At 40.9% G+C, this 16,565-nt stretch overlaps 1 protein-coding gene across 14 annotated transcripts in view; it reads left to right on the forward strand.

Moving 5' to 3' along the window:
• Window positions 1–16,565, forward strand: part of EXOC6 (exocyst complex component 6) — a gene marked incomplete at its 3' end in the record, with an annotated part of 92,166 nt that overhangs the window by 8,650 nt on the left and 66,951 nt on the right. For all 14 annotated transcript variants that reach the window (XM_081192175.1, XM_081192174.1, XM_081192168.1 and 11 more), the window contains exons 2-5: window positions 12,985–13,156; window positions 14,251–14,298; window positions 14,393–14,483; window positions 15,741–15,786. In XM_081192175.1, the coding sequence (XP_081048301.1) occupies window positions 12,985–13,156; window positions 14,251–14,298; window positions 14,393–14,483; window positions 15,741–15,786 (357 nt within the window). The remainder of the gene's footprint in view (window positions 1–12,984; window positions 13,157–14,250; window positions 14,299–14,392; window positions 14,484–15,740; window positions 15,787–16,565) is intronic.

Genomic DNA, 16,565 nt, shown 5'->3' on the forward strand with positions numbered 1-16,565 from the left:
TATGTCTGCTTTGCTCAGAATTGGCACAACACCATATAGAATCAAATATGTGCAGGGCCAATGTTTTCCTTTGACTCTTCTTTGGATGGATTTAAGCCATGCTAAACTCTGGAGTCACTTCAGATTTCAGCACTGCATTTTGCTTTCTTCAGTGAAACTGAGACAACCATCAGAAATAATAAAGGTTTTGGAGTAAGCTGATAGGAGAAACATTAACTTTAGATGTGCAGTGGGAAAGGGTGTAATTTCTAATTCCACGGCTTAAGATAACCTAATATAAGAAGCTGGCAATAGAACTGGCAGAGGATTTAGCAGTCAATAGCTGGAGACGATTTACCTATTTGTTCTTCCTTCTCTCAGCAATTGCTTAGAACTGAAGGAACAACTACACACACACACACACACACGTATTGGGAGAAATCCAATTGAATAAATACATTTGTATATACTTTCAAGTGAACATGTGCTGTTTGTGAGAGATACAAAACAGAAAAGGTATTGGAGCCTTTCTTCTTTTCAGGTTATCTCTAGAATGGGAACATAATCTTTTTGGACTCATGGTGTTGATAATAACTCAATAACTTAAGAAAGGAAGAGCAAGAAATTAAAAATAATAATTGTAGTTTTTATTAAGTCCTATCATATTGCTTGAGTGGTGGTCTTCGCAATACCAGGGGAGGAGGATTTTTGCTGAAGCTCTGTAAATATTCCTTTATTTCAAAGATTATTAAGCTGAGCAATATTGTTACAGAGCCTTCGGCTTTCTTCCTCCCTGCCCTTTTATATTAAAACCAGCTAGGGTTGACTTTCACTGCTTTGTGAACTCAAATAAAAAACATTTTTCCAAGGCCTCTTGCTTGCTGTAGAAGGAAAATCTCTTTTGTAAGGGATTTCCTTTTCTGTTGTAACCATTTCCAGAAGGGTAGCACAAGCTACCAGGAGTCCTGGGGCAACTTAAAAAACAAAAGGTGGCATTCAACTAAGATTTTTGAAGAGTCGACCTATTGAAATCAGTGAACATCAATTTCAGCTGAGTACCACTGAACCAAATTATGGCACAAACTTAGTGGACTGTGTGGTCTGTGAAAGCCTATGCCACAGTGAATCTGCTAGTCCTTAAGGGGCCACAAGATTCTGTTGTTTGCCTTTCTGCCTGGAGTAAAGGAATGGCTAAAACTGTCCTAGGCAAGGTAAGTGAGGCATCTACCAGACAAGCGAGGTATAGCTGTCTAGTTCTAGTAGCCCAATTGCCTATAAATAACCCTGCAGTGTGTATTTACCATCGCTTCCTCTTTCAGTGCTAGAGTAAGAGGGAAAATGTCTCCCTGTGCAATGGAACTCTCGCCCAACTGCATATGATTGGGTTCTGCTTTGGACAAATGTGTACATAAGGTCATCTTTGCTTCCTTTAAGAATTACTCTGGTTTGGGTACTGTCAGTCTCTTGGTTTCTTTAGCTTGCTGACCTCCACAAAATACTCAAGTTCTGCCAAGCTCTGTTATTTCAGCTCTTAAGGTTTTGCAATGTCTTACGTATGTAAATTTCCTTTTAATAAGTGACAAAGGCATAACTGTGCACAGAATTGCAACCCAACATTTGAAGCTAGAACTCCAGCGGGTTACAGTGACCATGGGGGATGGAGGCGATATAAATCTCATTGCTAAACTGGTACAATAACACACACCCGCCTATAATCTTGAATTACCTGGTGGTGTTATGGGCAAGACCATATGTTTGTACTGTATGTGCAGATGTCAGGAGGTGGGACTAGTCAGCAAGCACAGTTTTTTGTTAGGGCTACGTAGTGTGACATGGCTGGTGTGTTTAACACTTGGTTAGGTCTAGAAAGTAACTGGTATCTGGGAAAATCACGTAGAATAAGTTCACTGCCTTCAATGTTTTGGTCTACATTGTACACAATTGTAATTTTACAGGTGCCTCTTTGATGTCAGTGGGTTGCTGTTAGTAAGTCTTGAAAGCTGTTATATCTAGAGTCTAATCTGTCCTCTAGCTCTTAAGCTGAAATTAATAGTTTTAGAGATCAAGTATAGCGAGTTCAAGTGCATGGCTGATATACTCCACACAAACAGCTAGGGGAAGTCCTGTCTAAACATGCTGTGTGCTGTGCTTTAAAAGCTTTTTATTTTGCTATAGTTTCAATAGTTGTGGCCAAATCTTGATCTGAGATTGTGTTAGTTGATTCCCACAGTTATAAATGTTGATTTTAAGATTTGGTCACCAAAATGTTAACGAAGTAATTTAGTTTCTTTTTGCCAGCCAAAAGAGCACAAGGTTCAGTTTTGCCCCTGCCAATTCATCCATACAGTACTTTTATTTAGTTAACAAGTGACTACAGTAAAGGATGCTTTATAACTTGTTTTTTAGGTCTGTGTAACTAACATTCTTTAAGTGCACGTCTAAAAGTGTAAAGAGTAAATGTGAAGATTTGCAATGGTGGGTGTACACTAACGTGGAAGCAAGTCATGATTGCCTATATTTCTCTTGTTGGTTGTATACTTAGGGCAAACTTGCTTTTGCCATGGTGTGATGCGCATAATCATGCCTATACAATCATATAATATTTTATGTGCTTTCCATGTGTGCTTTAGGAAAGTTTTTATTTTTGCTATAAAGACTTCATCAGAGAAATGTGGAGCTGCCAACCAATAATATGAAATGTTGATTATCCTTTTTAAAAAGATCAAAGAGACCTGATAAAACTAAACTTGATAGATTTTTATTATGCATTGTGAAATAGTGAACAAATGCTCCAATCTTTCTGACTTTCCATGCATCCTAGTAAATGCTTCTTCAATGCACCAAACCAGTTTAGTCTTTTACCCCACACTCCTTCTGTGTCCCTCATTCCATCTGAATGTACATTTACCGTATTTTTCACTCTATAAGATGTGCATTTCCCCTCCAAAAAGTAAGGGGAAATGTGTGTGTGTCTTATGGAGTGAATGCAGGCTCCTTGGCTTCAGCGATAGCAACGCGAAGCCTCCGAAGCGCAGTGGGAGCGCTCCCGCCACGCTCTGGAGGCTTCGGGTTGCCTTCACTGAAGCCTAGAGAGCGAGAGGGGTGGGTGCGCACTGACCCGTCTCGCTCTCCAGGCTTCAAAGATAGCCGCTGGAGGTTGTGCTCTGGAGGCTTCGGGTTCCTTTCGCTGAAGGGTAGGTGCCCCTTCAGCTAAGGTGCAGCGCCCCTTCAGCTAAGTGGGAGGAGAAATGGAAGGGGCTCCGTTTCTCCTGCCGCTTCGCTGAAGGGGCGCTGCGCAGAGAGGGAGAATTTTTTTTTCTTGTTCTCCTCCTCTAAAACAAGGTGCGTCTTATGGTCGGGTGCGTCCTATAGAGCGAAAAATACGGTAGATAGCAGCTGACCCTGGATCTGGATGAATATTGTAATGTTCAAACGTGGCATAGGTGATGTCCTTGAATACATGGAAAAAGACTCTTTCCCCTTGCTCTCCAAGCATCCTCATGTTCATTGTTGGTGAAGCCACCTACTTTTCCCCTTCAATGGGTCCTTTCCCCTCTAGCACTAGGGTTGAGCTAGGTTAGTCAACCTCTCATTTCATGAAACATTTAAGACAGCAAATGTCTCATTGGCCACTTTCAGGTGCTCCATAGCATGTCACAAAAGTGTTTCTCTTCTTCTGTGGAATCCAAAGGACTCATGGAAGGAGAAGGACTGTTTTCTTCTTGTCCTTTAAGAGTAGTTAGCGATAGTCTCTTCCTGCTTCTGGCTGCTCCCAAACATAGATAACAAGTCCTCTGTGTGTATCAGAGGACTTGAGGTGGGAATGGGGTCTGTGTCTCTTCCTTGCAGGGGCCAACCCACTCATGAGGCAGGTGGAGAAGATGCACTGAAATCTCATTGTTTGCTTTAAAACAAAACAAATGGAAATCTGGGCCGCTAATGGGTACCAGGCAGTGGCCATTTTGCAGGACTCAAATGGGCACACCGACTGCTCTGTTCCTGACACAGCTCTGTTCCTGCTGTACATCCTTTCTCAAAGCTTGGTCTTTTTGTTTTCTGGCTTGTGCCAAAAGAGAGCTGGGCAGGCTAAATGGCCTAAGGTCCACTTTTTTTTTCTTGCTCTATTACTTGCTGGATGCTAATGGAAAATGTCCATTTTGCAGAAGCGTGCTAGGAAGTAATATTGCTCTTAATGCCTGAACGATGATATCATGGAAGCTTGTTTTCATGTAGGAAGCCGGTAAAGAAGTGGCAGTGTAAGATAAGCCACCAAAAGTGGTTGCTGTAAGAAGTGAATGTGTAAGTTATGGGAACTTGCTTTGTGTTGGGGTTTCTGTGTTGAAAGTAAATTATGTGGAAATGGGTATGCTTCCAGGTCCATTCAGGAATGTTACTGGATCCTGTGACTGCATTTGCTGGAAAGATTTCCATGCTGTCACTATTAAAGTATTGATCTGCGGCATTTGCATCATTGTGCCCAGAAAAGAGCATGAACTTAGTTGTCACAGCATAAATTACAGTTTAATACCCTATCTGTTTCTTGTGAATCTTACTATTCATTGCAAGGTTGAGATAACAGAAATAGTGAGAGTTTGGGATATAAAATACATCTCCCAACCAATCACTTGAGTAGTATACCGTAATTGTTTATGTCTTCGATGTCTGAAGGGAGGGTGCTCCACAGGGCAGGTGCCACTACTGAGAAGGCCCTCTGCTTGGTAACTTCACTTCTCGCAGTGAGGGAACTGCCAGAAGGCCTTCACAGCTAGATTGCAGTGTCCGGGCTGAACGATGGGGATGCTCCTTCAGGTATACAGGGCTGAGGCCATTTAGGACTTTAAAGGTCAACGCCAACACTTTGATCTGTACTCAGAAACATATTGGGAGCCAATGTAGATCTTTTAGTGTAGAATCAAGGCCAATTTTCAGATATTTTTCTGGTAGTATATGACCGAACCTATTCTACCAGTTTCCCAACCGTAAACCTCTTGTTCATTTTTTATCGACATATCAAGAGGAGCTTACGCATTAAGCACAACATTGCTAGGTGTGTTTGGGTGTTCCCTGTCTGGCCTGATTTCTTACAGGGGTTAAGTTGAAAGGGTGGTGGCAAGAGGAATTAAGATTTGTGAACATTTTAAAGCAAACACTTAAATTTGTAAACAGCTTTCCCGTTAATGGAACAGTTTGATAACTTGCTGCAAAGGTGGAGTTGCATTTGGGATGTAACCAACATTAATCTGATTCAGAGCAAACCCACTGATATGAACGGACATGATAAATTCAGGTTCATTCATTTTAGTGGATTTACTCGATGAGTAGGATTCACGTTGGATGCAATCGGTTGAAGCGAATCTTTGCAAACAGAATGTGGGCTTCAATGTCTTGTTCTGTTACAAAATGGCAAACTTGCTTATTACTGGGAAGGCTTATTGTATAAAATTGGTAAGTAGCACAAAAGCTTTGCAGGAAGAGGCATCTCCTTGCTTTGCGCTGTAAAAACAGGAAGAAGGAAGTCCATTGCAAATCTGGGTTTACTGATTATCCGTTGACATTTCACTACAAAGGATGTCCATTAACAGCCATCAGTGTGATACATGCTTATCCAGACTGAACAATAACCGCTGTAGTGTCACTACTACAGAATATTGACCCTGGTTATAGGAAGCAATGTTAACTAACAAACTGTACTCAGCCCTTTCCTGCTCATAGAAACAGGATACTATTAGTGAGAACAATTCACAGAAACTGCACATACAGGAAAACGTGCCAAATCAGGCAGAACTAAGATTAATAAATTATCTTCCCCTGTTTGCAAAATTTAAGCAGATTCCATTCTTTAGGCATGTTGTAATCTTCTAAGTAGAGCAGTGACTTATTTTTTAACAGGGATGGAAGAGATAATGTCTGCAAGTAGAAGGTCTGTTTAGGGATTGAGAATATGACCATATTAAATCGGTTGTTGAATTGCAGGAAGCACCTGGGCACCATTTTAGGAAAGATTGTAAGGGTGTGTGTTCAGAAAGCTACATGAAATACAGGAAAAATTAGCATCAGGAGCTGGTGATTAGTGGCAAATGTATGTTGGTAGGTTGTTAGAGCAGAAACTGTGGCAAGGCTTCCTGAGAAATTGCTGTAATAATGTAATGTTGTTGTTGTTTTTTGTACTGTCACATTTGGGTTATGCTAATTACGGTTTGGACAGCATCCAATTTGAAATGCAGTATCTTGTGTGTGTGTGCTTCAGGGTCCAGTGAGCTTTGTTTGAATATTTGAAAACTTCCCCTTGCATGCACAATTCAAGGTTACGGTCTAATAGCAGTTTTGTTAGACAAACATGGAACTAGAACCACATTTTGCTAAGCTTTGTTACTTTTGTTTCCATGTTTCAGCAGAGACTGGTTGGTATATATGAGGAGGCTGGATCAACGTTGGGAATTGGGTAGTTAGAACAAACAAAAGTTTGTTAGCAGCCCTGAGGATAGGCATGGAGGTAGGGTTGTTCATCAGGGCTGCTACCAAACTTCTGCTTGACCCCTTGGCTTTTATGCTGTGGGTTTCTGTCACTCATGTTGTTTAATATCTATATGTACCTACTAGGTACTAGGGACGCAGGTGGCACTGTGGTCTAAACCACAGAGCCTAGGGCTTGCCAATCAGAAGGTCAGCGGTTCGAATCCCCACAACGGCGTGAGCTCCCGTTGCTCGGTCCCTGCTCCTGCCCACCTAGCAGTTTGAAAGCACGTCAACGTGCAAGTAGATAAATAGGTACCACTCCGGCGGAAAGGTAAACAGCATTTCCGTGCGCTGCTCTGGTTCCCCAGAAGCCACTTAGTCATGCTGGCCACATGACCTGGAAGCTGTATGGTGGCTCCCTCAGCCAATTAGGCGAGATGAGCGCCGCAACCCCAGAGTCATCCATGACAGGACCTAATACTCAGGGGTCCCTTTACCTTTACCTACTAGGAGTAATCATCTGGGGATTTGGGACACAGCGTCATTAGGATGCTAATGAGGCCCAGTATCTCTCAGTTTGACTCTGGTGAGGCTGTGCAGGTGCTTAACTTATGCAGTGATGGGCTGGATGAGGGCCAATAACCTGAGGCTCAATCTGACAAGAAGGAGGTGATGGGGTGGGCTGTTCTCATGTTCAAGAACTGGGAAGATGTCCTCTTCTTGACTAAGTTGCACTGCTCTGAAGGAGCAGGAGCATATCCTGGATCTAGCTTTGCGTATGGAGGCCCAGGTGGCCTTCGTGATGTGAGTTCCCATGCCCTTATGATGAGGGTGGTGCTGTTATCTAAACCACTGACCCTCTTGGGCTTGCTGATTGGAAGGTCAGCAGTTCGAATCCTCGCAACGAAGTGAGCTACTGTTGCTCTGTCCCACTTCCTGGCAACCTAGCAGTACAAAAGCATACCAGTGCAAGTAGATAAATAGGTACTACTGCGCCGGAAAGGTAAACAGCGTTCCTGTGCGCTTTGGCTTCCGCCACGGTGTTCCATTGCACCAGAAGTGGTTTAGTCGTGCTGGCCACACAACTCAGAAAGTTGTCTGTGGACAAACGCCGGCTCCCTTGGCCTGAAAGCAAGATGTGTGCCGCAACCCCATAGTCGTCCTTACTGGACTTAACTGTCCAGGGGTCCTTCACCTTTACCTTTACCAGTTGGCTTTACTAGCTCCATCTGTTTGTGGACTGGGATAGCCAGGCCACAATTATTTGTGTTCTGGTATGCTCCCAGTTTACTCCCATTAAGTCAGCTTTTAAAGACCTCCAGTGTTTAGTGATGGTAAACGTTCGGCTTCTGTCAAGAGGGATTTTTATGTAATTGGGGTTTTTATGCGACCATCTCCTTGTCTAGTTGTGGATTGAGATGAGATTGTGCTTTGAGTCCAGCAGAATGATTTGTTCAGTTGCCTTAAAAAAACCAAAAAGTTGCCCAGAACCTGTTTAAGGAGAGGTCCGTCACTGTGTGAAAGTGAGATCCCAAATCCCTGCATTTGCCAACATTTCGCATCTTCTGATCGAGTTGTTTTATTTAATAAATTAATAAATGAACGAGGGTACGTGTGCCAATGATGAATAACTTTTCGGAGAATTTTCTTGTACCTCTGCAGAAATTAATGTAAGTGGTGCTTTATCCCATAATCTGGCCTAATGTGCATCTGTAGTATCCCAACCAAGATCTTGTTGATCCCTGGCATTTCCACATAGGGCTGGGAAAGAGTAGTGACTGAAACAATTGGTAGCTGCTGCCAGTCACTCAACCCTGAGCTAGGCAGACCAATGGTATAAAGCAGCTTATATGTTCCCTTAAGTGTTGCCGATTCATTTTATTCAGTAAGCCACACCTTGTGTGAAGGAGTGCTGCCCTCTAGTGCTCACATGATATTGATGAACTTCAGTGAATAATAAAACAAAAGCATAGTACTGTACAGTGGTACCTCTGGTTACATACTTAATTTGTTCCGGAGGTCGTTCTTAACCTGAAACTGTACTTAACCTGAAGCACCACTTTAGCTAATGGGGCCTCCTGCTGCTGCTGTGCCGCCGGAGCATTTCTGTTCTCATCCTGAAGCAAAGTTCTTAACTCGAGGTACTATTTCTGGGTTAGCGGAGTCTGTAACCTGAAGTGCATGTAACCTGAAGTGTATGTAACCCGAGGTACCATTGTACTGCATGAAATCCTACTATTGTGGGGCTTTCTTAGCCATAGAATTTTGCATGGATAGATAATGAAGTATTTGGATGAAAAGCCAACAAATCCTATCAATTGTAAATGCTGCAAGTCTTTCCTTTCTCAGGAGTACAGGCTTGGAGGAAATGGTAAATTCATAAAGAACATGGGTTCTTATCTGCTTTATCTGTTAATTCAAATGGAAAAGGAGCAGAAAAAAATATGTAGCATTTTTCAGAAATCACTGCATAGTAGATTTAAATGGGCAACAGAAAGAAGTAGAAACAAAGGTTGTGTATAAGTAAACTGCCTAACAAGAGTTATAAAACATGTGAAAAGGAAAATGGGTCAGCAGTGTAACATTTTAAGACTGATCATATGTAACTTCAACAACTTGTGTGTGCTATGAATGGGGTAATGCACAATAATTCATTTTAATTTAAGATTTTTAAAAAAAGCCTCCTTGTCAACAGCACACAAGATATGCAGAGTGCATTAAAATGAATCCAACATAAACCAGACTTTTAAAAAACCCCTTTATACTTCTAAGTGACTGGAGGTTGAACAGTGGTAATGTTTAGCGAACTTCTTCCTTCTTCTTTCACTAAAGAAAATACTAATTTCTAATTTCACTCATACCCATTAAATATTGTTTCATATTTCTCTTAGATCACAGATTTTGAGACAATACAAAAAAAATACTTTATTGTGTGTGCTGATAGGCAAAAGGTTGTCTTGTTTCATGAGACACTGCAAGAAAAGATTTATTATAACTCCCACAAGATGGTGCTATTTCCATGTGTAGCACAAAACGGCTATGGACAGTTGATTGCTTTATTCTGTACTACCTTCATATTGAACAACAAATGGCCTGTAAAAGGGTTGGCACTTTTCTACATTGTATATTATGATCTTTTTGGAAAGACAGGATGCCTTGAGACAACACATTACATCTGAACTGAAAACTTGGAGGACCTTCATTATACAGTATAAAACTACGATCTCCTGCAGCTTATACATAGTGGATTTTCACTTGTTTTTTTGCTATCAGGAACCCATTTTCTTTTCTTTTTCTGTGTTGGTGTTCTGCCTGCAAAATGGGGCCAATAATGCTTTGAGAAAGGTGGGGTGCATTGTAAGCACACATATAGATAAGGATCACAAACAACTGGTTTACGTAATTGTATTCAGGAAGCTGTATCAGTTTTATTAGTATGTATTTCCAATAATTTTCTGGCTGGCCTTCCCTTTGCTGTAAATCACTGTTGATTTCTCTGTTTTATAATTCCCCCTTTAGTTTCCATAACTGATTATTCCTCTATAGATAAGTATCTACAATATTATTACCCCCCCCATTTATTACCCACCCTTCACCGTGAGGTTCCAGGGCAGGTTTCTACAAATTAAAATTCAGTATTAGGTACAGTTAATGAATTACAGACATAGGAATAGAGTGGGTCCTGAAAATGATAGATAGATAGTAGATAGATAGAGATATAGATAGATGATAGATAGATAGATAGATAGATAGATAGATGTACGCACCACCCATCTGACTGAGTTTCCCCAGCCACTCTGGGTAAAGATAAATAAATAAGAAACACAGTAAGACATCAGATATTAAAAACTCCCCTAAACAAGGCTGCCTTCAGATGTCTTCTAAAAGTCAGATAGTTGTTTATCTCCTTGACATCTGATGGGAGGGTATTCCACAGGGTGGGCATGACTACTGAGAAGGCCTTAGGTGTCAGACGCCAGGGCGAAGAGGTGTATCTTTAGTATATGGTGGAAACTACTTAATGTGAGCCAGACAAACCTCTGTGGGGAGGGAATTCCACAGCCTAGGAGCTGCCTAGGTGAAGGATGCTTCCCCTGGGCCCCCACCACCCTGAACTTCTGAGCGCAGTGGAACTACCAAAAGAAACCCTTCTGTGGATCTTAATACTGGAGAAGGTCTGTAGGGAAGGAGGAAATCTTTCAGATATTTGGGGCCAAAGTCATTTATGGATGCATACTGTTATGGCAAACCATGGTTTAGCTTGATGTGAGTGAATCTAGTCTCCTCTCCAGAATCCCTCTGTTTTCCTGCATGGCTCTCAGTTTTCACTATTCATTACTTCCTGTGTTCCCTGCACCATCAAATTTTGTTAACACTAACCACTGTTAAGCCTCCCATGACAGCAGCTGTAATTGTTTGGTGTTGTTTTGCCTCTTACTGTGTTTTGGCTTCCAGTGGCCTGACTTGAATTTCCCGTGTCTGCCAATCTCTGCTTGTTCTCATTTCCCATGCTCCTCGGCCACACTTCCATTCCTCTTTTGTTCTCCCACCAATGCCCTTCCTGCATATGTTCTGCTTGCCTCTGCCAACAGACACATTGGCTTGTGAGTGAGAGTGTTTTTTCCAGTCTCACTTGGTTGATTTCCCTCCTCTGCTCAGCAGCAGAGCCAATGCCATTTATAAGCTCTGGGTATATGCATTTACCCAGAGACATTTGCAAACTGATGCGAACAGCAAATGCCGGGCAAGACTCCCTGAGTCATTGTTGCTGGTGCAAAGGGGAAAATGTGTAATTTGGTGTCTGGTATCTTGACAGGAAGGGACGTGGGTGGCGCTGTGGTCTAAACCACAGAGCCTAGGGCTTGCCGATCAGAAGGTCAGCGGTTCGAATTCCCGCGATGGGGTGAGCTCCCGTTGCTCAGTCCCTGCTCCTGCCTACCTAGCAGTTCGAAAACACGTCAAAGTGCAAGTAGATAAATAGGTACCACTCTGGCAGGAAGGTAAACGGCGTTTCCGTGCGCTGCTCTGCTTCGCCAGAAGCGGCTTAGTCATGCTGGCCACATGACCTGGAAGCTGTCTGTGGACAAACACTGGCTCCCTCGGTCTATAGAGTGATATGAGCCCCACAACCTCAGAGTCGTCCGCGACTGGACCTAACGGTCATGGGTACCTTTACCTTTATTTTGACAGGAAGGTCTATTGAGATATCCTGGATTAGGGGGCAACGGAGGCTCTCCTACCCCACCAAACTCAGTCTTCAGCAGGCCACCTCCCACCTGACTAACCTTACTTCCACCCTGTCCACCTCCTTAGTTTCAGTGTTGCTTTTCTAGAGCTCAGCATTGGTTCGAACGTGGTGCTGACCAACCCCAAGGTTGCAGGTTTGATCCCCGAATGGGACAGCTACACATTCCTGCATTTCAGGGGGTTGGACTAGATGATCCTCAGGGTCCTTTCCAGATCTAAAATTCTATCGGTCTATAAGCAGGAGGATGTGAACAAAGCGAGAATTAGTTTGCTCTGCTATTTCATGCCTTCCGTTCTACTAGTCTCCATGGGCACTGGCTGACTCCCATCTGGGGCTTTATATGTAAATAACTCGAGTAAAAGCTCATCCCAAAATCTTCTCTGGACCCCCAAAATCTTCACTGGAAGGTCCCTCAAATTGCCAGAGCAGATTTTGAGGGTATGCCAGGGAGCCATGGGGACTGAAGAGAGGAAGGTGAAGTCCCACTCTGGAAGCAGAACCCACGTTTGCTCTAGCTCAGACAGCTTTGGTTACAGCCTAATGGAATCACTGTGGTTAATGCTCCATTTTGATGCAATTAAAAATATACATATAAATTTCGTAAGCCATGTGTACCTTTTAATAGGTAGAAAAGAGGGTGTTGTAAAATAAGAACATCTAAGAAAGTGATGCTGAATCTGATATCTGGGTTTTGAGCATGTCTGTGCTAAAAATTGGTATTGCCCTATATTATTTATGTTATTTTACTTCTGTTTGTCTAGGCAAGCTTTCCTGGAAGGAGTGAGGCAGTACAATGGAGCCAAGTTTTGAACTTTTAGACACTGAGCAGTTGGCATTCATTCTCCGCTAGGGGGCTGATTGTGCAAGCTGATTTTGAACTGTATTTGCCTAGTGGCATGCAAAATGATGAAATATGATCTAGCATAGTTGAAGGCCATACATTCTGTATAGCAGCAATTCGTCTATTTTAATAAATGGCTGTTTAGGAGATCTTTGTTGTTTGGCATGCTAAGAGAAGAGCTCTAAGGTATGAATAATAGAGCTGAGATTTGATTGGCTGAATACCTGACTTAATGAAATGAAGTCTTAGTTTATTCTTCAAGCCTTGGGTTATGTCTTTCACTTCCCAAAGGCAATTATGATGGTATTGATAACTGAATTAAGTGGTGAATTTATTAGTTCATGTGTAATCTTGGATTATTATTTTTAAAAACAAATTTGGAGAAGTTTCTGTTATTAGTAAAATTCTAAAAGCCTGCTAATTGCTAACTCAAATGTAATTATTTATATATACTTGACAGGTCTGTATATGATGATCAACCAAATGCACACCAAAAGTTTATGGAAAAGCTAGATGGATGTATACGTAACCATGACAAGGAGATTGAAAAGATGTGCAATTTTCACCACCAAGGCTTTGTAGATGCTATTACAGAACTTCTTAAAGTAAGGGCTGATGCAGAAAAACTCAAGGTAAGGTATTAGTTATGATTACAATTACTGCAAAGTAGTGAAAAAAATATTCTTCATAATCACACATTCCTTTTTCGAATATTTCAAATATTGAATATATTTCTGTGCCTGGAACATTTTAATTGGTGTAAATATCACAGTGGTGAAGACAGAATAATAGAGTTGCATAGCAAGATTGTGGATGTAAATATTTTAGCAAGTTTAATCTATTTTTTTTAACAAGTACCCAAAATTTAGCAGGCTTTCTCCTTTCTCAAGCAAATGCTTCTCTGCTTTCTCAAAGGGCAGTTGGAATTGTTGGGATTCTTTAGAAACATGTTGTGAGATTTCCTCCGAAGTAAATTGTATAACTAGTCCCTTTAGCTCTCTTTACACATTTGCAAGAAAAATATGCACACCAGACAGAATGAGCATAGTTCACCAGAGGTTATGATTAGAACAGCATTATATAAAGGATATTCAGATAACAAGAGACCAAATACAACATCAATGAGGTCATTGAGCATCTTTGTTCAGAAATTAATGAGTTTTTTAATAAACTAGAATGTGCTCCCTTATTATGATGACCTAATGAGTCACTTAATATGTGGGAAAGTCTGAGGTCGAACACTGCCTGCACCTGCGGCATTAAAATGTTGCTGTGGCTTGGAGATTTCCACGTTTGATGTTAATCAACCACCCAGTGTTTGCATTCAGCAAAGTATGAATGTTTAATTACCGTAAAATGCAATCACCATTTCTTGCAGACAATGAATGGAACATAGAGCTCATTGAGGTTATCAAAAAGGGACCAGTGGTCAATTGGGTCAATGATTTGAATTGTTTGACAGACCTACAGAAACAAAAAAAGTTCAAAAATCCCAAGTAAATTTGAGAAGTTTGCCACAGAATCTGTTAGAAAGAACTGTCATAACTAATTGAAGTTAACAAAAACCCTTGGTGATCAAAAGTTCAAGTTCAAGCTGTAGAGTTAATTTGGATTTACATTTCTTTGTTCTAAGTTTCTCATGAAGCATGATCTGATTACAAGGGTGAGCGGCTGCATCAGGGCAATATGTGCATATTTGTCTAACAAAGGTGAAATTATTTTTAAGGTCCAAGTTACTGATACCAACCGAAGGCTTCAAGATGCTGGGAGAGAGGTGAGAAAATGGCGCTTCCTATGTGCTTAATGGATACTTGCAGGAAGCACCGTAGGTGCGCAATTTAACTCTAGTATGTTTGGAAATATCCAAGGTGATTGCTGAGACGGAAGAAATCATCCACTGTAGACTTCAGCAGAGGAATATTACAACAGTGGTTGAGAAGCTGCAGTTGTGTCTTCCGGGTGAGTTACAAATCATGTGCAGTACTTAAGCAACACTTGGCAAAATCAGAAGGATGCGCATTTCAGTACGGTTGGTTTAGAATTACCTCCATGTATTGTCGTTTATTTATTTTTAAAAAGGAATTATCGTTGTTGTGGTCCTCGGCGGAACATTTCAGCTGAGATGTAGCTCACTTAGCTCTGCTCCTGTTTGATATCCAGGCTATTGGTGAAAGATTATGGATGAAGCTAATGATCATGGCTTAATGCATATATAATGTTGTCATGCTGTTGCAATGTCATTTGACCTCTATTTACACAGGCATTCCCTTGACCTCTTGACCCAAGTCTCCTGTTTTTAATTGCTGTGTTTTAATGGGACTGCTTTATTGCATGTTTTAATGATGGATGTTTGTTTTCATGTTTTCAGGATTTTTCACATTTGTGTGCTTCCTTTATATTTTGTTAGCTGCTTAGATGTTTATTTAAGCGGTATATAAATAAAAATAGCTGAAATCTGAAGCTATTTTAAATTGTTTATTAGGAGACTTTAATGCCTCCTCTCGCAACAGCTTTGAGGCCATGAACAAAGTAATATATATATATATATATATATATATATATATATATATATATATATATGAGTTCATGAATTAAAATACAATGCCATCATACAAATGCAGCTGAAAATGGATGGGATATTGGAAATAAGCACCAGCAAAGGCTTTAGAGCAAGCTAAAATAAATACCATCTCCCTTGTCCTGAATCACTGTTTGTGGATATTTTAGCTGCCGAACCCTTGCACATTGCCGTTCTGAATATGCCAGTGTTGTCCCACGTGGTGTGCTGCTTATTAAGAGCTGTTCTGGTAGAAGGCAATGACCTTCTTTTGTCGTGTGTGTGCCCTGTAACTTGCAAGGATTACAGTAGGTGGTACTGTTGGCATACAGTGTGCTGCTCCCAGTAGCTTGTGATGGATCCTAGGGTACTTCCAATGGCTTAACTTAAAAAAGAAGAAGGTTAAGCTTGTGTTGATGTTGGCTTGAACTTACTGTTTGATTTTACTTTTCTGATTGTTCATGGACTCCCCCTTCACCATTCATTCCATTGCCTTACATCCCTCCCCCCCACCCCGTATTATTTCATCCTCTCATTGTAAAACATCCATGAGGCAAGTGTGCATTTGCATATAGAACTGGAGGACATATATGTATTTTGGAACCTTTGCACTTTTTTTTAGTAGGATTTATGTATTTTAATATCTTCGTTTTACACAGTACTGGAGATGTACAGCAAACTAAAAGAGCAGATGAATGTGAAAAGGTGAGTACAATTCCTTTAAGCCGAAGTATTGCTTTTTTTATTATTAATGAATGGGTTCATCCACTTGTCTTCTGCAATTACCGATGGGATGGTAAAGACTACTCTGGTCAAGACATATAATGAATTGTGGTCTGCTCTTTGTACTCTTTTCATGTCTTTGTTTCATGCCTGTCATTACAAATGAACAGATGTTATGAGAAAAATTAACCTTTTTGAAGGGTTTAATGAGAAAAGAAGCCCTGTCTTGTGCAATACGAAACGAAAACATTTTAAGTTCTGTTTGTCACGGTATTTATCACTTTATTTGCTTTGGTGTTTTAGAATAGTCTACAAATAACTGATACAGCGTAGGAACGGCAAAGAAGCTTTCCTTGCTCATAATTTGCTTTTGGCTGCAGTCCTTTGAACATTTTACACAGGTGTAAATTCTATTGAATGCAGTGGGAGTGGCTTCTGAATAAGAATGCTTAGGGTTGCACTTTTTCTTTGAAAGCACATTCCAAAGCAGTATTATAACTGTAAAAAAGAAAGAAAAAGTTATTAATCCTTTCTACTACTTATACATTATAAGTGTTTGTTGTTACCCTGTTTAGTATTAATGTAATTGCTCTAATTGTAACTCCTGTGGAGCTGTGCAATAAAGCACAGTGTTACATCTGTCAATTTGGGGTATATATACATATATGTTTGTGTATTTGCATGAAGAATCTGAATGAATTCTGGTGCGAGGTAGTTATGGGTATGAAGCAACTCATCAAAATGCTAATTTGGCAGCTTCT

The sequence above is a fragment of the Podarcis bocagei genome, assembly GCF_964188305.1.
Source record: "Podarcis bocagei genome assembly, chromosome: 4".
NCBI lineage: Eukaryota > Metazoa > Chordata > Lepidosauria > Squamata > Lacertidae > Podarcis > Podarcis bocagei.